Here is a 27,373-nt window from a genome sequence, read left to right as displayed (position 1 = left end):
TTGTAAATAGCTGGCACAGCATTTTTGGCATGAGAGCCCCACAGATCGCATACAGCCTGACCTGAAAGCATCTCTAAGCAGCACTGTGTTAAAGTCAACTTCTTAAGAAGAGGGACGAATTTATGTGAAAATTCCTGCTGCTCTCACCCATTGCATTTCAGCAGTGATAAAGCTTATAGTTTTTTTCTTTACATTTTTACAAGTTTTCTTATTAAGCAGCATGAAATATGAGTGATGGGATAATATAATGAGCACACATCGCAAAATAAATAATTTTTGGACTTTTTCAATCTGTGGCTCTGCTTAAGAGTCCCCACTGATATTTAAAACAACTTCTAAAAGTTTCAGTAGCTACAATTTAAATGTGTGTCTGGGGTGTGCGTTTGTGTTGGTCAAAATAAATTTTAGTAACAGATCTGAAAGGTGAAAAATGATAGAAATGTTTTATTACCCCAATGTAACTTTGTACCTTGTTTTGGGGTGACCTTTCAAGGGGCACCTGGGGACATATCGTGGATAGCACAGCCCTGATGTCATGAGAAGGAAGAGGAAAGACGTGTACTTGCCAGTAAGAGATTACTGGGTAAGTTCTGGCTTTGGGAAAACTTTCCCCTTTGCAGTGTGAAATGCAGCTCACAGGAGGTTACTAGAGTTTGTTTGCTGGTGACGTGTTCTGTGACTCAGCCTCCATCACGAGCCTGCCTCTGTCTGGGGAGAGAGAGAAAGCAAGGTACAAACCCCAGCCTTTGTCCCATTTTTGGCCCTCTGGAGCAGTCTTTGTCCTGGTTTTTGTCTCTGTGGAGCACAGCTGGGACTTAAAGGAGTTCTCTCCAGCCAGACCCCTTCTCAGCTTCCCCAAACTGGTGAGCTGAGCTCCCGCTGCCCAGGGTAACATTTGTGAGGGAGAACACCCCCTTGACACAAAACACCAGCTCTTGGGGGACGACTCAAATTGGGCGATACTTCATTTTTAATTTCCTGTGAAAATACCTACCCTGGCTAGCGTTTGGAAGAACCTCAGGGGGTGGAACACACATTTGTGCTGAGCCAGGGGGTGCCGGGGGAAGCACTCGTTGAGCAACCCGTGTGTTCCCACTGAAGGACGGGGACAGATAACACCACTGGGCCCTCACAGCCTTGACTTCCGTGTCCTCCCCGGTGCCTTTAAATAAGTTTTCCTTGTGCCTGGTGTGTGGAGCCCTCAGGGCGAGGACAGTCCTTGCCCGTGGGGGTGACGGAGCCCACCTGGACTGGGTGGCCACAGTTGGAATCAACACCCTGGAACCAGGACTGACATTCCCTCAGCTGGATTTTGGTCGGAGCCAGAAACAGTGATCTCTTTATCTTTCTTTTTTCCTCTCCTTCTTTCTCTGTTTTTCTCTTTCTCTCTCTTTAATGAATCTCTTTCTCTCTCCTTCCTTTTCCCCCTACCCCTTTATCCAGAACCCACTGTTCTTATAGTAGGTCAGGGACCAGCATACCGATTTCCATACCAAGTGTGTAGCTTACTGATAAAACCTTGATTATTCACGGCCCCTCCGACTTCCGAGCATTTACCAACCTTGGATGTTCCCTCACACTTACCGGAGGGTCACCACATTTTTGGCGCCTCTCTTCCCTCACTTGACCTTGATGCCTGAGGGGGTGTGGAGGGGGAAGGCGGGAAACTGAGGGGAAGGGGGGGGGGCGGCACGTGAGGAGCACGTGGGGGGCGCCCCCCCCAAGGCCCCCCCGCCCCCGGCGCGCGCCTCCCGTCCCGCCCCCGCGGGGCCGCCTCCTCTGCCAATGGGCGGCGCCGCCGCGGCCCCGCCCCCTGCGCCGTGACGTGCGCGAGCCCCGGGAAGAAGCGGCGGCGGCGGCGCGCGCGGCGAGAGGAGAGGGCGGGAGCGGGCAAGAGCGGAGCGGCGACGCGTGGAGGAGGCGGCGGCAGCGGCTCGGCCGCCCCTGAGGTGACGCTCCGCGGGCTGCACGGCCGTCCCGACCGCGGCACCGGCCGCGGGAACGTGTCCGCGCCGTCCCGCCCCGCCCGCGGGGGAAGTGGCTCCCGCCGCCGCTCGGGGCTGGGGCTCGGCGGGGGTGTGAGGGAGGTAGCGGGACAGGGGCTGGCTCGGAGCCTCGGCAGCGCTCAGGGCAGCTCCCAGTGATGTCCTCAGGCAGGGCAGCTCCCAGTGATGTCCTCAGGCTTCGGATAAAAAACATTTTCCTGCCGAGCGTTGTGCGCGTTGCGGATGAGCTGTGGGATGACCTTAACTTTGGTTTGTGGAGTGACCTTAGCTTTGTTTTGGTCCCTGTCTGGTTCGCTCTGCAGGTACCGAGGGTCCGAGTCTGCAAGTTGGTGCTATGCCCGAGGGCCAAGAGTCGAAGGAAAACTTTCGAGAACTCAAAGTTTTGGGGATAAAGTTGTTGTCTAGTGTGATTAGTATTGGAGGCAGGGCATTGTAGTTAGGTGATCTTTAAGGTCCCTTCCAGCCTAAACCATTCCATGATTCTTAGTTGTTCCTCACCGAGCCTTTTGAAATGCAAAGATGAACTCCCTGTAAAGTATTGCTTTTCTCCCAAGGCATCTTCTAATTAATTACCAGTTTGTCGAAAGGGAAGACGAAGAAGCTCGAGGTCTCTGAGCCCTTTACGAGTACCGTGAATCAGGTACCAGTGAAATCAGGGAGTTTCTGCTAGGTAATCTTTTTAGTGGGTTTGTTGTTCTACAAACTTTATCTGCAATCGTGGACGTCTTCCGAGTGGGGTGAAAGGAGTTACTGTTTAGTAATTGAGAGGAGCGATTTCCTCTTGTGAGGAGGGTGGTGAGCATCTTGGAGTTATCGTGACATTGGATCATTAATGTTTCGGTTCGAGCAGAGATGGGAGGGAAGGGCTGATGCCCTCCTTAGGCTCTGATAATAAGCTGATAATTGCTTAGGTACTGTAATGCTGCGCCCCTGTTCATATGGGAACTAGACTAGGAAAATGTTTGTTTTCATAGATTTCCCCTAGCAGACTCCGTGTTTCGGTGTGGAAAAGGCTGTGCTGTGATAACTTAGCCTATCTGAATTATTAACTCTTTAAGTTAATTGTTTTAAGTTTTATTTCACGCTACACATGACTTTTCCTCCCCCCCATCGCAAGCTTGGTTATTTTTAACTCCTTTCTGTTAACCTTTCAGTAAAATACTGTAACCACTCTGCACCGGTGAGGAACAAGATGAAAACTGTCTTGAGACAAGAATTAAACTTCTGGTCGTCTGTTTGAGCTGGAAAACTCACCCAATTATTGATTTGTTGTTTAGTGGTGGCTGGTGTTTCTCCCCTGTATGCTGTGTAGCCTGAAAGGAGAATAGGAGACTTCTACTCGAGGGACAAACACAGGAAGTTGAGTTCTGAAAACCTCAGGTCATAGTTTTATTTCCCTTTTGCAGATCTGCCAGCCTCCTTATTCTGAGGAAATCCATCCTTAAGTAGTTTTTTCATCAGTTCCTGAGTTTTCCTGGCCTGTCTGTAACAGCTCATCTGTGCTGGTGCACGTATGCTGTTCACTAGCAGCTAAACACATCTGCTGCAGAGTTTGTGCCAAGATGAAAAAATATATCAAGCTTGAAAATGTGGTTACATACATGCCTTTGAGGTTTTCTGGAAAAAATCTGCAAATTATCCCTGGTTATAGCTACATCTCCAAGAGATTCTTGAGTTGAGTTTTATGGAGTGTTCTGGGATAGCACTTTGTGACCGAATTAGAGTCTCCTTGTCCACTTCTCGTTAGCTGAGAATTTTGTTTTCATCTTGCATGTGGTGCTTCAGGTGTTCCCTGCTGGCAGGTCAGTCCCCAGCAGTGACCTTTGTCATTGAAAATGGTGTCATTCCAACTTGATTCTCTTCCTGTTTTTCCTTGGTTTGCAACGCAAACTGTCTGACTGAGCACAACACAAGGATCTATTGAGGAAGCTGCTCCTGCAGCAACAGCTGAGAACTTGACAAGGAAGGGATTTGGGTCAGGTCAAATACTTCTGGTGATTCCGGAAAGTTAACCTGCCACATCTCACAGAAAACAAGACTTGATGTCCACCTGGCTGTCAGAAAGAATTGCGAGGGTTTTTTGTAATTTTAAAGATTTTGCAGAAGCCTAAGTTATTTCAAGTAGTTATAAAGTCTGTAGGGAAAATAGGGTGGTGTGGGGAGATGTTTTGGTTGTGGTAGGGGAATTTACTTGGTTACTTTGTTCCTGTACTGCTTATAGTAAGGGAAAGGAAGTGTGATCAACAGTAAATGACTAATTCAAGTTCGTACTGAATTTCTTCTAGCCTCGCTCTGAATTCATAATGGAGAAAGTTTAGCTTCAATATAAAAAAATGCTATGTAAATATATTATTGAACAATATATGAGATTTTTATCATTAATTATTTCTCTCCTTTTCTGATCTAGCTTACCATGGCAGGTGATGACTGTGTAAGGAAACGCCAGTCTGGCTCCACTGCAAACTGCAAGACCCCTGAGAATGAAGAAACACATAGGAGACCTGAGAGTGAGAGACCCTTCCAAAACTCAAGCAATGGTGAGACTCAGTGGCTCAGTTACTGGCTCCATCTCTGGCTGCATGTGATCTCCTTTAAGGTGCCCTTTCAACTCATGGCTCTGTCTCTTTGCTCCTTCATTTCTGTTTTTCTGGGTCTGTGAGAGCCGAAGGTAGAGCTCCCTGTGTTCCAGCTGCACCCCTTCAGCAGGTATTGGTTGTTTGGAGTACTGTCCTGCAGAGCTTTCCCTCAGGAGCTGTGAACTGCAGTGCTTGTAGGGATCTAAAACAGTGATTAATTGCCACGTGAGGAAGAGATTCATTAATGCTGTAAACAATGCAAATGCCTCCTGGCAACATTTTTGAGTAGTCCTGGTAAATGCTTTTTCTGGGACTTCATCTCACTTCCTTTACAACCTTTAAGTATGTGACTTCTCAAGGTGGAAGAAAATGGTCTTTAACACACCAGCCTAAGGTAGTGTATCCACCTGACAGGCAGGTGGAGGTAGGATGCCACAGAGAATGATTCTCTGCTGCTCTGGGATTTTGGTCATGTCAGGACAGCTCCCTTTTATTCAGGCTCAATTTTGGCTGCCAGAAAACTGAACAATAAACAGTTGTCTGTGTTCATTTGTTTTGTGGTCACCTTAAAAGTTATGTGGCTTAAAGTTGGCTTTGTGGAAGGATCACTGCTGCCGTGCCCTGTCCCTTGGGTTGCAGGGACAGTTGTGTGGCACTATGAGTGGTTTTGCCTGTGGACTCTGTGACCCTCTGTAATGCCTGGTTTATGCTGTGCCACATTCCAGCCTGGTGATAGGGAGTCTAGAGATGAAACTACAGCTTGTTTCCTTTCTCTTTATGAGATAGATTAAGCAAAAAGCTAAAGTAGTTTATCACAATGTACCATGTGAGTGTGAGATCCACAACCCTGGTACCCGTGACTCAAGGAGATAATTCTCACTGATACGCTTCTGGATATCATCACTATTTCAGTAGTTCTTCCTTTAACTGAAATGGAAGTTGGAGCAAGTTTAAGTTTAGGACAAGTCAGATTTCTTATTGAAAATAAAATGTATTGGAGAGAAAGCCATCCCACAAACTGCTTGGAGAGCTGGGATTTTAAGATGTTGGTGGCACAGTCATTTTAACTGCATCAAATGGGACTGTATTAGAAAATTGCAGGGAGTTGGTTCTACTGGAATCCAGTGATGCTAGGCTTGGGAGTAGTGTTCTGCCACTGTAACCTTTTTGTGTGTGGAAACTCCTTAACTGTAACGAATGAAGGGTAAGTAATAAATAGAGCAGTGATAATTAGGACTTGATGGGTGGGTGTGTCTGCCTTTACAGGCCATTCATTTTAACTGAGATGTGGCAAAACCCCACTGCAGGTGAGATACTGTGAGTGTGTGGCAAACGAGCATCTTGGGGCAGATCTCTTGAAAGTGTACATGTGTCTGGTGTCTTGGCTTGGAACAATGCAGTGTGTTTTTAATCCCATACAAACTGCAGTGAAGGACAGCAGGGAGGAATCCTGGTTAGTCAAGACCTGAGTGCATCTTACCTGCCAAGGTTGCTGGCAGTGAAGCAGAGGTGTCACAAAGTGTTACTTAGCTCAGTGTTGGAGACAACAGGAATAACACAGGGAGGTAGGAGGCATGAATCTGATGCCTTGAGGCATGGGAGAAAGATGCATCCCTCTGATCGGGAATTCCTCTGTACAGAGGAGTTGAATCAGCAGCTCTGTGACCCAAAAGTTGAAGATTTATGAAGCTGAAGTGTTCATGAGCTGCAGACAGTGGCCTCTTCGTGTAGTCCAGGGTGCCTGTGTAACTAGGTTGGACTTTCATGGCTGAGGTGGGAGAATTTCTCAGAAGAAGCAGGCATAGATGTTTGTTCTCTTTCTTTTGTCCTGGCCATTCTCTCCTGAATAGCTGTTTCTAAGGCATTAGTGCTGATGTGCACAAAGGCAGTGTGAGGCTAATGATCTGCTGACTGGCAACAGCTTTTTTTGTATTGTAACAACTTACTGCTGTGTGTTGTGAAGAATTTTAGACAAAATGCATATTTGTTGCAGTTAAGGGATTCTAGCCAGGCCAAGAACATAGGGCAGTAAATATTGTAGTATGTCTGTGGCAGTTATTGCCATAGAAAACTAAACCATTTACGTGATTACCCACCTTGATCCTCTCTGATTACAGCAAACACAGGCTGCTTTCTACACTGAGTTGAAGTGTTGAGGGCCAACTGACTTATTTCCAGAAGTGTATGAACTTTCTACAGAAACTTTTGGGCTCTTAATCGTTTCTTCATTAAAACTCAAATCCATTAGCTGATCTGAAATTGCTTAGAGGAATAATTTTAATACATGTATTGGATTTTGAGCTACAGTAGGTCTGACTCTTCCATTTGTACAGTTGAGGTTGGTTTTTTTTTTTTTTCTTGGCTCGTCAGTGCTTCTGAAGACTGTCTCAATGTTTGGGTTCTAAGATCAAATAGTTTTTACTCAGGTATGCCCAATTTTATGGAAGTGTGGAAATACTCATAACTTGGAGATTGCCAGAAGATTTCTTCTGTGCCTTGATTTGTTTCTGTCTTGTAATTATTCAGCCTGCAATTTCACTTTGATAGAGTAGCTGAACTTCAGTGTTATACTTAATTTCTCTTCCTTGAATTAGCTCCAGTGTTGTAATTAAACAACTAATTTGGTCCTGGCTTAGAGTCAGCAGATGATCTAGGTGGCAATAATCCCCTGTCAAAAGCCAGGCTTCCTTAATAAGATTAGTCTTACATTTAGTCTTGCATTAGTTTTCAGCAGAAGATGCATAGAGAAATATAAAACTGTTCTGCCTAACGGGATATTGGTGTTGGACTGTACCAGTCAGAAACTACACGGGCAGATCTCAAAAGGCTAGAGAGGACGTGGATCATAAGTGTGCACATCAATGCCTTTAAAATGCTGGGGTAGTCCATTCAGAGCAGTAAAAGGGTGGGTTTGGAGTCTGTTCTTGTTTGCTGAGAAGTCAGGGAAGGACTGGAAGTGTCTCTGGAGGCTGATCTGCAAACAAGCTGTGTGGCATATCTGTTTGGTGTGAGTAAGCCTGATTGGTAATCCTAGAAAGGGGCTGTTATCTCCAGTGGAGAGGTTACTATCGATCATCCCTGGTGCAAAAGTTCATGGTGATGCACAAACTGTGTGTGCCTACAGAGAGATGGAGGAGGAGAGAGCTCTCCAGTGGGGAGCAATTTGGAAAGATTTAGCCTTTGCTGTATGACTCACAGCAATGAGCATTCACTATTTCAAAATTCTTGTGGATTAAGCTGCTTGAATTGAGTATCTGGGATGTGTTTCTGAGAGATAAATCAAAAATATGTTTTCTCTAGGTGGATTCTGGTAATTCCAGGGGCTGTCATGTTTTGGAACCTGTGGGTTGAGTGAAGGTTCAGCAGTTTCTTGTGAAGAACCTGTGGACGTGGTAGCATAATGTAGAGAATGGTGGTGCTCCTTCCTGCAAGTGAAGAGGCTGTTTGGGTTCCATGTCCCTGCAGAACTGACTTTTTAAGCTAAATACTTGCCCAGCTGCAGTGCAGTGACCTATGGCCTGTGGATTCTTTAAACAGATCAGCTGAGTCTAGTCATAATTGGCCTGTACTTGCTGAGTGGCCAAATAAATTGCCATAAGTAAGAATAAGAGCTCATTAGCATCAAATTATTAATGTGTGTTGTATTGTAGCAATATGGAACTCCTCCCCTCTTTACAGTAGCCCTGCACTAGATTGGCTTTAATATTGCATTGCTTCTGATAACATCTTCAGTGTTTTTGGAGAGGGAGCCTTTAAATCCAGGTGACTGACAGTAATGAAATCCTTCTGCTTGTGTTGCTTTAACCTCTTGAATGGGAAGCTGTCTTATCAAGAAATAACAAAGCTGGGTGGTTTTGGATCCCAAACTGCAGCCCAAACATCATGTGAGTGATTCTCTGCTCTACCCATTTCAAATGTCACTTATCTGTAACATGTGCAAGAGTGGGTTGAAAAAGGGACAAGAAGATCCTTTAGAAGAAGTACTTTGTCAATCTTGTGAAATTTTAGTTGCTCAACTTCTCAACAATTAAGAAGCTTTCTCAATCTTCAGGTGATTTTTTTTATTGGCTTGATTTTCAGAGGGAAACAAAGCATACAATTAAATTGTTCATTAATTTTTTTTTCTGACTTTTGAACCAGTTTGGAATTCAGTCCGTAGAGAGGAGTCACATTCTAAAAGGATCAAGCCCAAGACGAATGGTCCTCTAAAGATCTTGTTAATGCCCTTGTTGATGGGAAGGGAACTCAATCCCATTAAATAAAAACTTCTCCCTGTGAAAAAAGCTCTTTCAAAGCAGGCCCTCCTTAAGCCTCCTCTGAAATTGGCCACTATTTCATATTAGTCTTCAAGACAGCTTTCTCATTACTTGAAATATTTCTTTTCTGTCTTCTTAAGGCATATCTCAATTTCTTTTAAATGCAAAGACGTGCCTCCTTGTATAGTGCAGGCTTGAGTCCATTTTTCTATAGTGCTGTTACAATCCCAAATTGATACAGAGGAATCCAGGCTTCATTTGCAGAGTCAAAGGAAAGTGAAGATTTGGGACTTCTCTGCAGTGCACATTTCCTTTTCGACTCAAAATCATGTGATGAATCTCTTCTCCAGTGACCTGACAGAGCATAAGTGGTGTCTTGTGCAAGAGAAGATGAGTGATTAAAGATGATGTGCTTTTTCTCTGGTATCTGCCTTGTGACACAGCTGGATTTATGGGCTGATGCAATACAGCAGAATGGGTTGGTTTGGGGTGAGCTTTCTTCTACAGAAGATTTTGTGTTGAGAAAGGCAAGCTCACAGGTGAGTTTACTTTGTCATACAAGTTGCTTAGACTGAAGCCATTGAGATCTTGATTTGAAAACCTATGAAAAGATGCTGTTTCCAATATTTTCTGTGCATGCACACTAGTATATAAAGTGTCAGGAGGACACTTTAAATTCCAATTTAGCAATTACAGCATCAGCAGGTTGGAGACTCCTCATTTCTTGTACAACCATTAAAGCTGGACATTTGGTATATATAAAGCTATACCCAACTTTGTGGCCTTGTAGTCTACAAGGATATTTTATTTCCAAAGTGAGCCATGCCTGGGTAGTTTTTAATGTGAATTTTTAATGACTGAGGCTTCAAAGGCAAGATTGGACAGGAAATATATGGTCAAAGAACTAGTTATTTTATTTTTCACTTATCTTAAAAAAGGAGATAATGCAATATTCCTTAAGTGGCATGTGTCCTGTCCTCTTTGGCTGTTGTTGGGTGGCTTCAAGCAAACTTGATACTATCTTGAAGATTGGCCGTTGGGTAAGGGACACAAATTCTTGGCTTTTTGAAGGGAAAAGTTAGTTGTTCTTTGAGCTCAGCAGCTCTGTTCTGCTTTCTAGCAGGAAAGGACAAGGTTGTTCTTGCCATAGTAGTAATAGAAGGAGTGAGCCAGGAATACAACTGTGGAATGGCACAGTGAGGGAGTAGAGCCACTGAGAACATTTGAAGGGGATACAGTTCTGCTGCTTGTGGAACAACTTGATTTATTATTCTTTTTAATGTGTTGGGGAAGAATCTTTGAGACCAGGAAAGTGTATGAGCTGAGTGGGTCAAGGGTAGCTTATATTCTTCTCAACTGCTGTTGTTCTGCAAATGTAACAGCACAATGAGCTCAAATGCTGAGATGTTTGGGCTTTTTTTTTGTCTCGGAGGTGAGATGCTTAGCAACCAGGAGTTCTATTTTTGTCAAAATGGATCTTGGATGAAGCCAAAATCAATGGTGTTAAGCAGTTTCCGTGTTTGCTGTTACATTCGAAGTCTGCTAAGTAATAGGCAGTTGTTGCTGGTCTGTCCTTAAGTCTATAGCTTGTGTAGCAAATAGGAAAAAAAAACAGAATTCCTGCAGACTGACAAAAATCAAAATTCCTGCTTGATCGATAGGAACGGGAATGAACGTTAACAATTGAGCATAGCTGCACTGAAGGTAAAGTTCCTTGTGTTGTATGCTTTTCCAGCACTGGAATTGGAGTCACTTCTGAAACAGGTCTACCTAAAATACTTAAAACCGGTTGCTCAAACAGGCTGACAGACTCCTGAGCATCACAGAAGCACTTCCTGCTCTGAAGACAAATCTGCATTTTGTGTAGAGGCTCTGCTCATGCAAGGAGGCCACATTATGCACCCTGATAGTGCTCTCAGTCTGTTTTCTTGTCTCACAGCAGCACAGCTTTGGCACCTCTACAGCAAATCTGTTAGCTCATGCTTCCCTGGAATCTTATTTCAGTACCTTCTATTTCTAAAAGTGGTGATGTTGTCTTAGAAACCAAACATGCAAGTTGTAATGCTGGCTGTGTGTCAGTGTGTAAGGTGGTGCTGTAGCTGTAAATGCCAAAGGATATGAACAAGGCAAGGTTTGCTGCTATCTTTTCAACTCTGGTATTTTAGGGGGATGGATGCTGCTGCTTCAATCTTGATTTTCCTTCATGTGCAAGACTCTCTGTTTTAAGTAACTTTATCTTCTTTTGTTATGTAACAACACTGTTGTTATTGAAGAAGTGAAACATCAGCTGGTGCTTGTCCTAAAGCACAGCTAGTCCGAAATGTCTGACCTGTGGGTGTTGTTCCTCTTGATGTCACAGAGGTATCTCACATGTGTAGTTTTTAATGTAAAAGAAAGGTGGCATTTGAGGCTTTACATATCGGCCAATGGTGTTAGTAATGACAAAAGTCAGATTATATTGATGGCATGTTAGACCTGACAGTTTACTTAAACAGTGACACACATTAAGGAGTACAGTCACACTAATATCTAGCACTTCTCCTGGGGGATAAAAGGAGTGGGAATAGCCAGGTTTGAACACAGGATAACTGTCCAACTTGCCATTCAGCCTATCTTAGAGCTGATCATGGTATTTTACTATTAGCTGTGACTGACTGCCTTGTCTGTTGGCAATGTAGAGGCCCCCAGACAAACTAACCTTATGTCTGGTTAAGATAAAACCCTGATAAAACATCAGTGCACTTGGAAATGACCTTCTAAGGGTCGTTCTGATTGCTGCTTCAAGGCTGAATATGTTTAGGGACCTTGGAAAGATTTGCAGAGTTGCTGATGAAAAATAAAATCCAGCATGTTTTCAGCTGTTGACTGCCTTACAGTGCTGTGATCCTAAAATACGTGGTGATAGTTTATGAACTTCCTGCAGCTTTGATTTGTTTAGTGGGACCCTATTGGCAGTCAGAAATACTATTGAGAAAATGGTGTCTGAGCTACTGTATGCTGTGCTTCTTGTGTTTTCAGACGTGCAACTAAAAATATTCAATATTTGCTTTCCTTCCTTAGGCTGGGTTGATGTCGACCACGTGATAACGAGGAAAATGCAGCTCATAGCAGAAGCTGAGGTAAACACAATACTTGCTTGTGGTGGGGAGCAGGACAATTGACCCTGGAAGTCTTTTGGGGAGTCACTAGCCCTGGAACACAAACAGCCCTATTCAGTCCTAGCTTGAGTGCAGTGACTTTTCCACAGCCCTCTTTCTCTTACCATTTTGCACAAGAGGGGTGGTGTTATGTAATGAGGTTCTGTCTTACTCGACCCCAATAGGTTGAAGTCCAAAGATAAGGATGAACTTTGAGACCTGTAAATAAAATGAAAATTGCCTTACCACTAACTTTTGGCAGTGTGATGATTAGCCAGCTTTCTTGCATATTCAGCCTTTAAAATGCTCTGTGTCCTACTATCCATTGAATAAAGGGCAGCATGGAGCCTGCATCCCACAGCTTTCTGCTGCTCTGGCTGTGGAGGTGACCTTCCTGAGCTTTGGTCTCATTCTTTTTGTCAGTGAACAATATCCTCAAAGAAAGCAGCACGGGCTGTTTCTGGCACTGTCTGCATCTGTGTGGGCTGCCTTTGTCTTAGATTATATTAAGGTGATTTATGCCCAAATTAAATGAAATTGGCTAACGATGAACTGCACCCTCCTTGTTAACCATTGTTTTGTGGCACCCGTGTCCTTCAGGGCGAATTGCCTTGCACTCTTGCATAATTTTATTGCAGAAAATTCCGTGGTAAATCTGAAGTAATCTGAATGTACCAGTTTGACATGAATAGCAGGGAGTGGATACTTAGAAGACAGAGAAAAATACCTTGTACCTTTAAGATATTTTCCTGTTTCACTTTTTTTCCTTACTTTTTCTCCCTTCCTCTCTAGGTAATGTGTCATTTATAACAGGTGTAACTAAAGTGTATTTAAATAGTCTTCTGCAAAGGGTGTGCTGCTTTTTTGGATGAAATTCCTAAAATGCAGCCCTTTAGAGGGGTAGTCAGCTCAGAATTTTACTTGTCAGGATGTTGTCTTATCCTGTTTATCTTTACTGAGAACAGGAGATCAAGCCTGGTAACTTCTTTGCAGACAAAACAGTCGTTGTTAATCACTGTTTGCAGTGGGTGTTTGCAGGAGCAGGCTTTTACTGTCAAGCACAAGTAGCTTTGAAAGTTCCAGGGAACACCAGCCGGTTGCAAGGGGACACCTTGACCTTGGACTTCTTTCTTCAGGAGTGCCTCTTGTTCTTTATTTTTTTTTATGATCACCAGCTTTGAGACACAGTTTGTAGAAAAAGTGATTTCTCACCCACAAAGAGAATCCTAGAAAACCAGTAGTGTTTTAATTCCTGAAGTTTCTCCCGAAACACAGGGAGTTCTGATTTTAAGCTTTGAATTATGCAGCTTGCAGATTTGTTTCAGGTGCCTCAAGACTGAGGGGGGGAAAAAAAACCCACCCTACTGCAAAATACCTGAGAATTCCTGGAGTGCTGGGCCCTTTTGTTCTGGGAACCACTGAACAGAGGCTTGGATTGCAATTTTCTTTTTCTGTGATAGATATTTAAAATCTAGGCAGATATTTGACTTGTGAAAAGCCTGGTCAAGGTGTAAATAGGATTTGTAGGGGCTAGGTGTTACTCATGCATAGGAGGTCTTCAAGCATCTGCAAGTCCAGTCCTTTATTCATTGTAAACGCATTTGAGAATGGTGTGCTCTGTCACTAGGTCAGGGCTGGGTGTTGTCATGTGTCAGTGACAAAAATTACCAAATCTGTTAGAATGAGTAAAGTTCTGGGGAACTATTGCAACTTTATAAGTAAGGGTTACTTCCCTCAACTTTCTCTGACTTTTCAATTTTTTAGTTTTGGCCAGCTTTTGCTTTTGATGGCATAGCATTCTTCTAAGGGTTTTTGGTTTGTAATTGCAACTAGTTAGTTACAACTACTGTAGGGTCTGTACTCTGGTTTGTATTTTATTAAATCTATTAAAAACTCATGCACTGCTCTCCCAGTCCAAACACATGCCCGTGTTGGTACCAGCCCTGGAGGGCTGTGCTAGGAGTCTGCAATCTCAGCAGAGTGCCAGCCAAAGGGAAGAGCTACTTTAAGGAAATATCACCTGCTAAACCCTCACTTGAGGAAAGATTAGGCTAAAAAGGGGGAGACACTATAAAAAAAAACCCAAAACTATTTTTATGGGAATGAGTAATGCTTTGTTTAGCATGAAAATTCGAGTACTCCAACAGAAGTAGGACTTTCTGTTTGACTTTTTTAGGGATATGTGCATGTATGCTGTAAAATTAGGCTGTACCAGAGAGCACCAGTGTCTTCTGTTACAGGTTATATTCACAAGTACTCAGTATTGGTTGTTTATTTTTTTTCTCCTGTTTTTAAGGGAGCAAGTTTCTATTTCTTGCAGAAACAATCCTCTGCCTCCATGGAAAGCAATATCCAAAAGTAGCCAGATCCTAAGAATTTTGTGAAGTACTGGTGAAGCTTGTTTAGTGTGTTCTGGAAGCTGCCAAATAAGAGAGATTTTTTTTTTTTTAAGTTACATACTAATATGCTCTTTCTCCTACTGCAGTTTTTGTTTCAAGAGATCTCTCTAGATCTGACCACTATAAAAAATGGGAGGAATGTGGAGTTCTGATCTGTTGTGACTTCAGGGTTTTCTGCTTTTATGTGGTCTCACTTCAGATCAGTTTGTATTTTCTGCCAGAGAGTTAAATTTACTTGGCTGTTGTCATTAAAGAGGAGTATTTTGTAAGACTATATCATCTGTTCGTGTATTTTATAGGATCATGGAATAGTTTGGGTTGGAAAGGACCTTAAAGATCATCTTGTTCCACCCCCTGCCATGGACAGGGACACCTTCCACTATCCCAGGTTGCTCCAAGCCCTCTCCAGCCTGGCCTTGGACACTTCCAGGGATCCAGGGGCAGCCACAGCTGTTCTGGGCACCCTGTGCCAAGGTGTCACCACCCTCACAGGGAACAATTCTTTTTCCTCAAAAAATTAAATTTCTTTAAATCTGATTTAAATCTACCTTTTGCCAGTTTGAGGCCATTGCCCCGTGTCCTGTCACTACAGTTCCTCATGAAGAGTCCCTCTGTGACTTCCCTGACCACCCTGGCAGGTGCTGTGAGGTCTCCACACAACCATCTCTTCTCCAGAAACCTCCTTGAAAAGTTTTTTTTCCTTTTCAACCTTCAAGATGAGAAAGTAGATGGGAGTTGGGAATTCTCATCTGGGAAACATATGTGTTTCTTGAACAGCTGGTCAGTAGGAAGAGCAGATGAAATGATGACATGTAATTATCATGTAGGAAGATTGCACCTTGAATCTGGAGGCAAACTGGAAAAATCCCATGCAAAGGATGGTCAGACATGGCTAGTAAACACTTGCATTAAGAAAACAAAATCTAATGTGCAATTAGATTTTAAATAATGTTTTGAAACTTGCCTTTTGCCTGTGCTGAAGGTGGTGACTGTCTGGCTGTGTTCAGGAGCTTAGGGGTTGGCTCTCAGCTGTGCTTCATCACTAGGCTCATCACATTTAGTGTTTGAGGACTAAACCTTCAGGAACTAAATTCTCAGAGCTCTGATAAGTCTTCTAAAAGGCCAGAGTAATTCTGTGTTGAATCTGATGGAGAAGATAAATGTTATTCAGAGTCCTCTGGCCTGAGGTGTGTGAACAAGCCAGGATAAGCCCTGGTCTTTATCCAAGTAGGCTGCAACTGTTGGCACATGGTACAGAAATGTTTTTGTGATGCTTTACTCTGTCCTGCTCCAGGATAAAAATGAATATAAATACTTTATGAAAATATATCCAGCAAGTTAAACAATTTGCTGCTGTGTTTTTGCTCTGTCAGCAACTGAAGCCAGCTTTCATGAAGGAGGTGGACAGTCACTTCACAGAGTTTGTGAACAGTTTGGTGGCAAAATCAGCACTCCTGGATTCCTCATCTCCAGCCTCCCTTTTCCCAGCTTCCTGTGCAGAAAAGGAACTGCACAAAGCCAAGTAAGTCCCTTTTAAGCTGTTGCTATAACAAGGTTGTGTTTCCTGGAAGCTTTATTTCCTTTTTTGTCTCAAATGTTCTCTTCTTTGTTTGCAGGACTTCGAGAGCCCCTCCAGAACATGGGAAAATCTTTACTGCCAGAAGGTCCCTCTTGGAGTGAGTAACTTAACTTCATCAAAGTAATTTCATCAAATTCACTGAAAATACCCTTGATAGCAAACTAATGAGCCTTTTCTTTGAAGTACTTTCCCTGCCACCATCCACAGTCTTATGTTCAAATCCATGGGGATTAATCTGTACAAGCTTCTCTCTTTCTAAAATATCTGTACTACATCTTGGAAATACAAACATTAATTATAGCCCTCTCAGTACCACTGGGATCATGGCTAATTACCCTTTGTCTGAGGATAAGCTGAGGAAGTGTCTGTGTCTGTGGCCTCCCAATTGTGCCTTAACTCTGATCTCTCCCTTAGTGAGCTGTTTGAAGTGAGTCACATCAGGACAATCTACCACATGTTCATCGCTCTTCTCATTGTCTTCATCCTCAGTACACTTCTAGTAGACTTCATTGATGAAGGAAGGTAAGAGTGCCATGGAAGGACAGGGATAAGGGCTGGGAACAGCTCTTCCAGAGTGCCAGATTCACATGGAACTGCAGATTGGTTCAGAAAGAAGGGGGTGTTATTGAAACCCATACTTCCAACTTGGCATACTTAGAATACATACTGGAATTCCTGTTGAGAGGGTATGACCATTTTAAATTGGAAAGCTGGATATTAGGAAAACATTGCTAACCGATGTGTTATGTGAGAGTTGTGGCCACACTGTTCAGCCTAACGTGCTTAGCTCATCACGAGGCTGGCAAAAGGGAATGTGGAATACTTTGGTTGAGTGTATTTTATGAGACAGCAGCTTTCAGCTGCTTGTGTTGCTTGAAGAAGGACTCTGCTTAGAAAAACTTTAAATACTTCAGCTGTCCTTCCTCTGTTTAAAAATGACAGTTCTGGAACACTGTACTTGTACTTAACTTAAAATAGTACTTTGTTTTTCCTGGGGAAAAATCTCAAGGATGTTGGCAGAGCCTCTGCTAAGATAGTGCTTTGCAGGTAGCCAGTTTGAACAAGATTGTGAAAGACTGTTTTCCTCACTCTTACTTGTTGCTTAAATAGTATTTTGGCAAGCTGTATCTCATGTACACAAGTAGGATTACATGTTTATCTTGCTGATTATCTGCTCTTCAGTGTACAAAACCAGAGCTGTATCTTCATTATAACCACTGTCCCTTTAATCTGGATACAAGAACAGGCTCGTGTGTTATTGCATGTTGTTTATCTGATCCTAATATACTGGTGTATGGACCTTGGGGGAGAATGGGTATTTACCTTAAAATCAACTAGGGCTGGATACCCTGATTACTTTAAAAATAAGCTGTTGTTTTAGCTAGGTCTGATAATTTGGATCCAGTTTGCAATTGAGCCTCCACCTGAGAAGGAATAACTTTTGCTGGTGTATTCTGTACTGTCATCTTCTCTGGTCTTAGTTTAGAAGAGCTGCTTACTGTAGGAGCAAGCTCTGATGGGTGTGAGGGGCAGTCAAGTTGATCAGCCTTTTGTTTATGTCCTTATGTTTTAAGCTTGATTAGTGGACTAAAGCACCTGGTGCACAGCAGTTGGTCATATTTGGGCTGACCTTCTAATGACCCTGAGCCTTATGGGTAACTTCTAAACTGAATCCATGTGGAATGCCCACAAAAAAGGATTAAACTAGGTTTGAGTGCTGGATGTTAAAATTCCCCATGCCTGTAGAGTCAGGGAAAAAGCCTCTTTAGGCTTAAGCCCCTGGGAAGAGCTGAGTTTCAATGGAGTAGTGATGATGTCTTGGGAGTGTTCCCCAAAAGCTCTCACAGAACCTGTTTCAGCAGTGGATTGCTCAGTCACATGCTTCTTCTTAGGAGGGATGAGCTTGAGCCTGCTCTTAAAGCACATGCTGATCTTAGAGATGTGCTTAAGCTTTGTGGGATTTGAAGGTAAGCTGTGCCTGACAGCACTGATGGCATCAGTCCTGCTCTTATGTTCTGGGATACTTGAGGGTGCCATAGACAGTCCTAAGGTGAAATTGCCACAGTCACTTTTATCCAGACTGTCAAACAGTTATGATCTGGAAACTTTGTGTTTTGTAGCCACTGAGTGGAGTAGAAGTATTTCTAATCAAAGAATGGAATCTCAAAAATTCTCTTTCCTTGTGCCTTCTAGGCTGGTCCTTGGATTTGATCTCCTGGTCTTTGTTTTTGGAAAGTTCCCAGTTGTCTTCTGTACTTGGCTGTGCATGTTCAGTGCCACAGTAGTTGTTCCATACAACCTTTTTGTCTGGTGGGCCCAAGGCTATTCCAGTTCCTCCCATCGTGCAATCCATTCTTTCTTCTATGGCATGCTGTTCACACTCTTCCAAATAGCTGGGCTTGGGTTTGGACCAACTTATGTTGCTGTATCCTATGCCCTGCCTCCAGCTTCCCGCTTCATTGTGATCCTGGAACAGGTAAGTCCCTACCCTGTGTCCTCTGTATCCTAGGATACATTCAATTTTGTTTTCAAAGTGGAAAGGGTCCTTTTTCCTAAAGGAGTCAAATGTTGCTTTTATTCATTAAATTAAGCCAAGGCCGTGGATGTAGTATCTCTGAGACTTCAGGATGGTTGCATGCAGCAAATCTAATAAGAAAGAGTAGAGAATAAACTTCAACATTTAAGATTTTACTGTGGGTTTTACTGAAATTCCATTTATTTCTGGCTGTCTTGTGGATGCTAAGTGCTTAAAACCAATTTTAAGAACATGTTATGCCATAGTGCACCAGGAAGCTGTTCCTCTTTAAGAAACAAAACCCAAAAAAAGCAAGTACATGGTAAAGTGGTTCCTGTTGGCATTTCTGTTCTCAAGGAGCAAGTGTCTTGGCTCTGTAATCAGAACTTGTTTAGAAGTAGAATTTTTTTTGTGGTGGGGAGCAGGGGAAGAGTGCAAGAGTGGAGGTCTGGTCAGACCATCAGGTTTAAACAAGGATGGTCAGGGATGAGTTTTAAGAATTAGCTTTGGACTGCCCCTACTTTTGGTTCTTCAGTATTAAAACACAATTCAAAGAAAAAGCTGCTTGACAACTGTGGACTGTTTATGTGGGACACGACCTTTACCCAGGTAGTGATAATTGCTGTAGAACACATGTAACTTCAAGGAGTCATCTAGACTTCGAAACATCCTGGCCTGCTGAAATGGAGAGCAGTTTCCTTTCAGTTTTAGGTTAATTAGCTGATTAGCGACTGACTGGTGTTATTCAGAGTCCTTGTGTACCTATGTACGTGGTGCAGGTGTAGATGAGATGTGTTTTGACTCTTCTGAGCCGTGGTTGCTGCTGCATGTTTCCCCTTGCAGAGTTTGGAATTCACATCAGTTAAACAGGCTTGTGGGCAGAGGAAGCATCCCTTTCCTTGTAAAAGGGCAAAATGGGAAAGAAACCAAGATGCTGAAGGTGTTGCTGTAAAATGCTTGATCCAGTCTTCACAGGAAAGTTGTGAAAAGGAGAGCACTAAGCTGCTCTTCTCTTGGCCTTACAGGTTCGTCTTGTTATGAAGGCTCATTCCTTCATCCGGGAGAATGTACCCAGAGTCCTGTCCTCGGTGAAGGACAAGGCTGGTGAGTAACTTGCCCTACTTCATTTTACATAGCCAACTCTAGCTTTCCTTCCGTTCTTTTGAGCTGCCCTCATGACCTAGAAAGGTGGGATTTGAATAGGTAACTTTGGATGGGTAGGTCAAAGGTTTTGCATCATTATTTCGGCCTGAACCTTTTCATTTGTGTTCAGTTGTGTTAGACAACAAGCTAGACTGTTGATCAGGTCTAAGTCCTCTCTGTGTCTTTGTTCTCCAGGATTCCTTATTTCTGCTTTTAGGAGTAAAAGGTGTCTAGATGTTGCCTGCAGACCTCCAGCTCAGTGCTCTAGTTGAAGTGACAGCAATCCTAGAACAAAAGGTCTTTTAAGCAAGGCATGCTCATGACTTAGCCCAGTGTTGATAGGAAATGTGATACCAAGGTGTTAGCAGGTAGTTGGTTACCCTCACTTGTTAACTGTCTTTCATGCACACCATCTGAAAGGTCAAGTTTGTTTTATTCTCTGCAAATCCCACACCTTCACCTCCAGACTGAGGGTTCTGAGGTGAGAAGGGTTCTGTGCTGTTTAAGGGTACTGGGGAAACTGAGCTGCCAGTAAAAAGATTGCAAAGTGTTCTTTTGTTTTTTGTTTTCCCCTCTTCCCAGGCACAGTACATATTCCCAGAATTTCTCAGTACCTGTACTTCCTGTTTGCTCCCACCCTCATCTACAGAGACAACTACCCCAGGTAATGTGAGCAGCAACAGAACACTAAAGTAGTCTGAAAACTGAAGGCAACATTAAGCACCCCTGGGTGTGGTCAGTTTATGAGTTAGGGCTTTTATAAAGATGTGGTTAAGCTGGCAAGGGCAAGACTTGCTCATGGAGTTCTGCTTTTAGTTCTTTGGGAAACTAACTTGAAGTTTAAGAACTTGTTACAGAGTGTGTAGTGATAGTTCCTGCAATAGGAACCTGTGTGTTTTAGGAGCTACTAATAAGCAGCCCTGTCTCTGAGTTTGAGGCTAATGCCATTAAAAGTGGCAACTCCCAAACTCTTCTGTTCATTGCTGGGTTGCACTTTGGCAGTGTGAAGTCAGCTGTCCCCACCTCCTATGGAGCCATACTGCCCTCCAGATATCTTTCCATTTATGGAGTTTCTAGAGTTCTGCTGTAGTTGAAAGTGAGGAACCAGCAATTTGGGCAGACATCATTTGGATGCCAGGAGATTAAGAATTCTGGAATTTAAAAGCCTTTTTCTTTTTTTTTCTTTTTAGAGAATATGCCAGTGAAGTTGTAAAATCCTTAAAGTAATTGGAGGGAGGGGTTTGATGTTTTGAGGTCCAGTTTAGCTATATCCTGTTCTTTTTCCTAGGAATCCCACAATAAGATGGGGCTATGTAGCTACCAAGTTTGCACAGGTGAGTGATGCAGCTTTCTGCAGAATACACTCTTATAGATCATCTAAGATGTGTAGCTCAACAGCTCTCTTTGACATTAAAACACTACTTGGCATGGACTTATCAATAAGGAATACTTTTCAATGACTAATAAATAAACTGATCTTGCTGCACTAATGGTTGTGCCCAAGAAAGAAAAAAAAAATAAAATCTTTACTTAAATAAGCCTCCAGATAAAAAAAAAAACAAAACTGTGTTGTGAGAGCAACACCCATGCCCTCTTTCTTCACCCTGATTGTAGTGCATTGGCACAGCTGCAGATGTTCAGATTTTGAAATAATGAGGCCTGGAGTCCTCAGTGCTTATTTGAATTCAAGATTGATTCCTTATTCACATTTGTAGCAATGAGCTTCAGTAGTTTCTTGTGGATGTGTTTTCAAGTAATGGATTTGTGTGACTGAAACCTTTGCTGTCACACAATGCACTTATGATTTAAAGAGCAAAACAATTTTTAAAAAGGCAGCATGAGCAGGCCTTTGGCTGCTTGCTGTTGACAAAGAGGATGACAGAGCACACACCTACCTTATATCAGTGTTTCAACAATGATTGGCATTTTGACCTCAAGATCCAAAGCATCAGTTCATGAGCCAGAGAAAGCCTGAGATGCTTTGACCTGTAAACATCTCCTTTGGAATAAAATAAATATAAGGTTTAATATTAGATTTTACTACAGTAAGTATTTTGCAATTATTTCTGCCCTTATCTTGGATGTAGATCAAGGGTACTTTCCCCAGTTTGGCAGTGGCATGGATTTTTTGTGTCAAAACGTGTGAGTTGATAGGACTGGGAAAAGAGAAGTAGAAAAGAGAAGTTGATTTTGCTGCTGGCTGTCAGCATGCTCCAGGGATTGCTGTGGCTTTCTTTCTGCCTGGATCCTTAGGGGGGTTTATTGGCAGCAATGTAAAATAAATTATTTTGGCTTTTGTTGGCAGCTGCTTTTCTCTCCTAGAGCTGGCAAGTGGTGATGTGTTAATTGTGTGTTCCTGTTATGAAGTCAGGTTTTGGGGTATTTTTGTTCCAGGTGCTTGGTTCACTTTTCTATGCCTACTACATCTTTGTGAGACTCTGCATTCCTCAGTTTCGCAACAGTAGCCAGGAAACCTTCAACCTTCGAGGGCTGGTCCTCTGCATCTTCAACTCCATCCTGCCAGGTAAGGCCCAGATCCATGAGTGACTTTTATCTTTGTGGAAGAGGTGGAAAGGAGAAGTGCTGAATTTGAGATGCATTCATGACAGGCAGAGATCAACAAAGGAGATCTTGTGGGCAGACTGTGCCATTAAGGGATAAAGCTCCAAAATCAGCAATACAAAATAAAAGCTGGGTTTGAATTTAACTGTCTTCAAGTTGCAGGCTCTGGGGCAGCCTTGGTGTTGCCCTCTGGGGCAAGCAGGGCCTGGTGTAGTGAGAAACTGAAATAGTGTTGTGCTACCTGTACAAAGCAGTAGAGCTCATCTGTGTCAGTGCCTATAAGAACAGTTTTTGACTGTGTTAGGTGCTCTTGCTTGTGACTGAGAGAGAACACCACAAAACTGGTGTGGCTGTCCCTTGTTTCCAGGTGTGCTGATTCTCTTCTTGGTGTTCTTTGCCTTCCTTCACTGTTGGCTCAATGCGTTTGCTGAGATGCTGCGCTTTGCAGACAGGATGTTCTACAAGGTGAGAAGCAGGATCTGTAGTTTATAAATCTTCTGAAAATCATTGTCATAAAGAAAAAAAAAAAGAGGAGGAAACTGAAGGTTGTTTTACCAAACAAATCAACCATGGGATTTTGCTTTTGGGTTATGGTGTTAAAACTTAAGTTTGTTGCTGTGCTGTAGAACAGATTTGATTTCTGCTTGGCAGTCTGAGTTGTTTTAAGGTGAAACACCCTGTGCACAAGCAGAACCAGCCACCAGACCTACCCAATAGCTCCATTAGCCCTCAATTTTGTTCTTTTATCACTTGGGCCACTGCAGATTGGATTAAAACCAGACCTTGATACTCCAAGAAGAATGTTGAAAGTGTAGTGGAAAGCTTGGTCAAATTGTTATGTTAGCTTGGTATTATTTTGTTCAATATTTTTCAATTTGATATCTTAGAAAAGCCCTCTAGAATGTTTTATAGTTAATTAGATTTAAGTCTTTCAATTGTGCTTTCAGGACTGGTGGAATTCCACATCCTATGCAAACTACTACAGAACCTGGAACGTGGTAGTACATGACTGGCTCTATTACTATGCCTACAGGGACTTCCTTTGGGTGAGTAACAAGCAGATGTATTCTTTTGTTAATTAAACATTCAACTACTGGGCAGAACGGTGTATTCGTCAAGATGCAGCATCCCTGTCTGTGTAGAAGCACAAAAATGTTTCACTTCAGCTGTTGTGGGGAGCCACTGTGTGTGTTTTAGAGATCTATTGCTCATTTCTGTGTGTGCAAAATGTGGGGCTGAGATGTAGAAATGCAGGGACTGCCTCAGCAGTCAGAACTCATGTTGTACTGTTTCCATGAGCTGTGGTAGGTATTTAAAATGAGTGGCCTCAGCACAAGTACTAATGCAGAGAACCAGAAATACACCTGAAGAGAAACACCTAAACCCCAAGGTGCTCTGTAAGGCACTTGGCATTTCACATGTGCCTCTTGGCTGGAGGAGAGCCTTCTTAGCTCAGGGAAGAAAATCCAGTGTGTTGCAACAACCAAACAAAAACCACAGCAGAGTAGCTCCTAATATTGGCATTCTTCTCTCTCCCAGTTTTTTGGTAAGAAGTTCAGAGCAGCAGCCATGCTGTCTGTCTTCACTGTGTCAGCTGCCGTGCATGAGTATGTCCTCAGCATCTGCTTCGGCTTCTTCTATCCAGTTCTCTTCTGCCTGTTTTCATGCTTTGGAGGTAAGTTCCAAGGAAGAGAGTGTGGGAGTGGCTGTGGGGTTGGTGGCTTTTTTTAGAGAAGCATGCTTTGTGCTTTTGATAATGCCAGCTGTTCCTTCAGCACTAACACACAGTACTGCTGCCCAAGGGTTGCAATTGTGAATCCAAGCTTTGCGCATGGATTTTTGCAGCTCAGTAAATACACACCTATGTGCACACAGAGAATTTGGAATCTTGGGACTTAGATGATCAAGGTCTTGGTGGCGAGGAAGAGAGTTCTATGTGATATACTGCTGTTCCTGTGACACTGCAGAGAGTTTAACAGCACTGCTTCCTCTTTGCTAAGTTGTAGTTGAATCACTGTGTGTCAGCAGCTTGTCAGTCTTCCTCTATAAAGTCCCAGTATAAGGCAATTATTACTTCACTACTGCAGTGAGGAATAGCCCATTTATAGTCAGAGCTCTTGCATTTCTTTTTGTGCTTTGAGTTAGAGGGCTTCAATAAACTCTAGGCTACCCCTGCCATGCCTTGGTGACCAGTGTAGCACAAATGATGTTGATCCCCAGAGGCACACAGCTTGCTGGCAAACTTATTGGAAGTAAATGTCAGAATCAGCTCAGAGTATTTGCTCTATTGCCAAGCACAATCAGATTTTCATGCTGTAGCCTTGTTGCTCTTGAGATGAAGTGAAAGGAGCGGAAGATCCAGTAAAATCAGTTCATCTTTGATTCTTGAATCTTGGGTTTGTTTCTGAATAATGCTTCTCATTTCTCTCGTTTTCAGTGGTCTTCAACTTCACCCTGAATGACCGTCGGAAAGGGCCCTTCTGGAATGTGATCATGTGGACTTCCCTCTTCCTGGGCCAAGGTGTCATCATCTGCCTCTACAGCCAGGAGTGGTATGCCCGCCAGTACTGCCCCACAGAAAATGTGAGTGCCTGGCCTTCCTGTGGGGTAACCAACTGTGGCAGTGGCTGTCCTGTTCTGCTGTGCAGGAAGAGTAGAAGTTAAATGGCACGAGCCTTTCTGGCAGTGTGCTACATCCATTCCTTAGGAGTTACTTAGCCTAGAGGCTGCCTAACAGAAGTGCTTTCAGTAGTGCTCCTCCTGTGCTGGTAGTATTTCACTGCTTGAAACTGAGGGTGGTGTTACCCCATTGCTGAGGATATACTAGACCTCATTTAGGCTGTGGCAGGGGAGCTGCAGCACTTAGTGAAGTCAGAAGAAACTTTTGTAAAGGCCCATGAAAACTGTGCCTGTTGTGCCTCTCCCAGGCTAGAGTGGGTGGTGGTGAAAAGTCATTTTCTCTAACTCATTTTCTTGGTACTGGATTCTGTTCTAGATAAAACCTCCTGCTGTCCCAGTTGATTTCAGTTTTAACCAAAGGTATCCTTTGGGCCTCTGTTTTGATTCTTCTCAATTAAGAGTTTGCCATGGTAAATTATTTGGCTTCTTGATACAACAGGCTGCTAGGCACAGTGTTTACCTGATGTAACAGAACTTGTGGCTGTTCCAGGCGCTGCTTAGTGAGGGCAAGAACAGGGTTGTAGGGTGCAGAAAAGTGGTTTGATCTTTCCTCTTAGAGAAGTTTGACTTCAGCAGCTGGTACCACAGCTGATGCTGTTGGCCTGTGACTAATTTACTGCCTCTCCATGTTTTGCAGCCCACATTCCTGGACTATTTAAAGCCACGCTCATGGTCGTGTCATACGAAGATGTGAAAATGGGGTGCTCTGACCATGTCATAACAGAAAAACAGAGATGTCCTCCAAGTATTTGGACCAATGATCTAACTCACTACAGACTTTTTCTAAGGGAAGTTGTGCCTCCTGATTATTGGGGAGAAACAGTAATTTTTTTTAAACATTGCTGGAGCAAACCAGTTGACCTGGATTGCAACAGACTTCAAAGGCAGCATCTATTACATGCTGTCCCACTTTGAGCCATTTCCATGCCAGTAAAACGTTGAGCTGAAGGTGGAGTCTACTGGAATCCTACTCATCCAGGGGTCCCCCCCAAATGCTGCTTTTCTGGACAAGAGGCAAGCTAGTCAGATTTGCTGGTAGCTCATTGTTGGTATCCGTCCATCTTTCTTAGCCATTCCCTTGCAGTTTTTTTCTCCTTTTTGGTAATGGGATGTCTGCAAAACTTTTGTTCTTCATGATTCTGCCTGCCACTGTGACACAGACAAGTGGCAGAGCATCAGGGTGTTTGCCTCCTTGCTCTGAAGATGGCCAAAGTTTTCCTGGCTGGCTTCAAACTGCATCCTGTGTATGTTGGCTGCCAACACATATAAAATGGGCAGAGAAGAGGGATTGTCACTGTGCTGAGTCAGGTTCAGAAGCAGGGCATGGTGTGTGCAGTCTTTATGACTTTTTACACCAAAAATTTGTTTTCTCTGTATTCATTTAGTTCCCAGCTGCCTTACAGCATTTTTATTCTCTGAAGGCCCTTGTGACTTGAGGAGTACCTTTTCTTCTTGCTCTTCCTTTCTCCTGCTCTAGGTAATCAGTTCCTTTGACATGATTAACTTGTAAAAGAGCTTTTGCTTAAATTTGGCGGGTGCTTTAAGGTATACAGGTTGTTAAGGGTTTCTTTACTAAGAAAAACTTGAAATACTATGACCCAACTGTAAGAAAATGGGATCAACTTTACAGGTACAGAGCATGATCTTATTTGAAATGGCCACGTGCAGTTCAGTGTGCCAGCACACCTTGCCTGTGTGTACTGGAGAAGTTTCTAGTGCTGCTGAGGAATGAGGATTGGCCCAGAGCTGCTTTGTCACCTGCCTGTGTCTGCCCTGATATCAGAGGGGCTTCAGGTGGAGATCAGCTCCCTGGGACTGCCCTCTTGGTGAAGAGGTAGGACACCCTCCCACACACACCAATAAAGGCGTTTGGTGATTTTTGGTGTTTCCATAGCAATTAATCATAGTTCTTTCAGCTCCTTTGTTCTGTCTGGTGCTAAACAGAACAGGGAACTTCCAGAGTGTCTGGGTACAGATCATTGCAGTTTTACTGGAACAGTAGCTCCCATTATTTGAGCCAGGGTCACCTGATGGACACAACTTATGTGAAAAGGACCATCTGATACAGATACCAGAACTTTGGTGACAAATATTTTAGAATTACTCAAAAGTTATCAGAAACTGCCAGTGGAGAACAAGCATTTCCTTACTACCTACAGCACTGTGACTTCATAGCAGTATTGGGACCATTGATGGACTTGTCTCCCAAACCACTTCAGACTCACCTTTGGGCTTCTGCTTTTACTAATCTCAGTCAGAAGTAATTTCATGAAGGCTAGGGAATACTTCAACTCTTCCAAATCTTCAGTAAGAAGGAATCATACTCTTAAGAAAGGACATTGTAACAGGTCAAATTTGCCAAATAGTGTTTCTGTGTCGGGTTCTCCTCTGAAAACACTTCCTGCTAAAAATTGTTTGATGAAACCATTGAAGTAATTTCAGAGGAACTATATGCTCAAATTTGGCAGTATTCGTGTATAAATTCCTGAGAATTAAATGGATTACTTTATAATCAATCAGA

General features: G+C 43.1%; 1 protein-coding gene across 2 annotated transcripts; it reads left to right on the top strand.

The window, feature by feature from the left end:
* Window positions 1-1,848: 1,848 nt before the first annotated feature.
* Window positions 1,849-27,373, top strand: SOAT1 (sterol O-acyltransferase 1). Of its 2 annotated transcripts, none has more exons than XM_014874789.2 (16): window positions 1,849-1,949; window positions 4,414-4,543; window positions 11,899-11,957; window positions 15,748-15,896; window positions 15,991-16,050; window positions 16,368-16,475; window positions 18,147-18,429; window positions 19,494-19,572; window positions 20,194-20,275; window positions 20,900-20,945; window positions 22,006-22,135; window positions 22,541-22,638; window positions 23,121-23,219; window positions 23,713-23,848; window positions 24,611-24,756; window positions 25,490-27,373. In XM_014874789.2, exons 2-16 carry the CDS (start codon window positions 4,420-4,422, stop codon window positions 25,544-25,546), a joined length of 1,656 nt encoding a protein of 551 aa, XP_014730275.1. In that variant the 5' UTR covers window positions 1,849-1,949; window positions 4,414-4,419; the 3' UTR covers window positions 25,547-27,373. The 2 variants fall into 2 exon arrangements, with proteins under 2 accessions (XP_014730275.1, XP_088026456.1); XM_088170330.1 differs by lacking the exon at window positions 1,849-1,949 and adding an exon at window positions 2,564-2,646.

This window comes from Sturnus vulgaris, chromosome 9, assembly GCF_052056855.1.
Source record: "Sturnus vulgaris isolate bStuVul1 chromosome 9, bStuVul1.hap1, whole genome shotgun sequence".
NCBI classification, from domain to species: domain Eukaryota; kingdom Metazoa; phylum Chordata; class Aves; order Passeriformes; family Sturnidae; genus Sturnus; species Sturnus vulgaris.
Note: the sequence above shows the minus strand (reverse complement) of the source record. Positions and strands in the feature narration are given on the sequence as shown.

Coding starts and splice junctions, on each gene's coding strand:
- SOAT1 (XM_014874789.2), top strand. CDS start 4,420: ATGGCAGGTGATGACTGTGTAAGGAAACGCCAGTCTGGCTCCACTGCA. Junction 20,276..20,899: donor TACAGAGACAACTACCCCAG/GTAATGTGAGCA, acceptor TCTTTTTCCTAG/GAATCCCACAATAAGATGGG. Junction 20,946..22,005: donor TAGCTACCAAGTTTGCACAG/GTGAGTGATGCA, acceptor TTTTTGTTCCAG/GTGCTTGGTTCACTTTTCTA.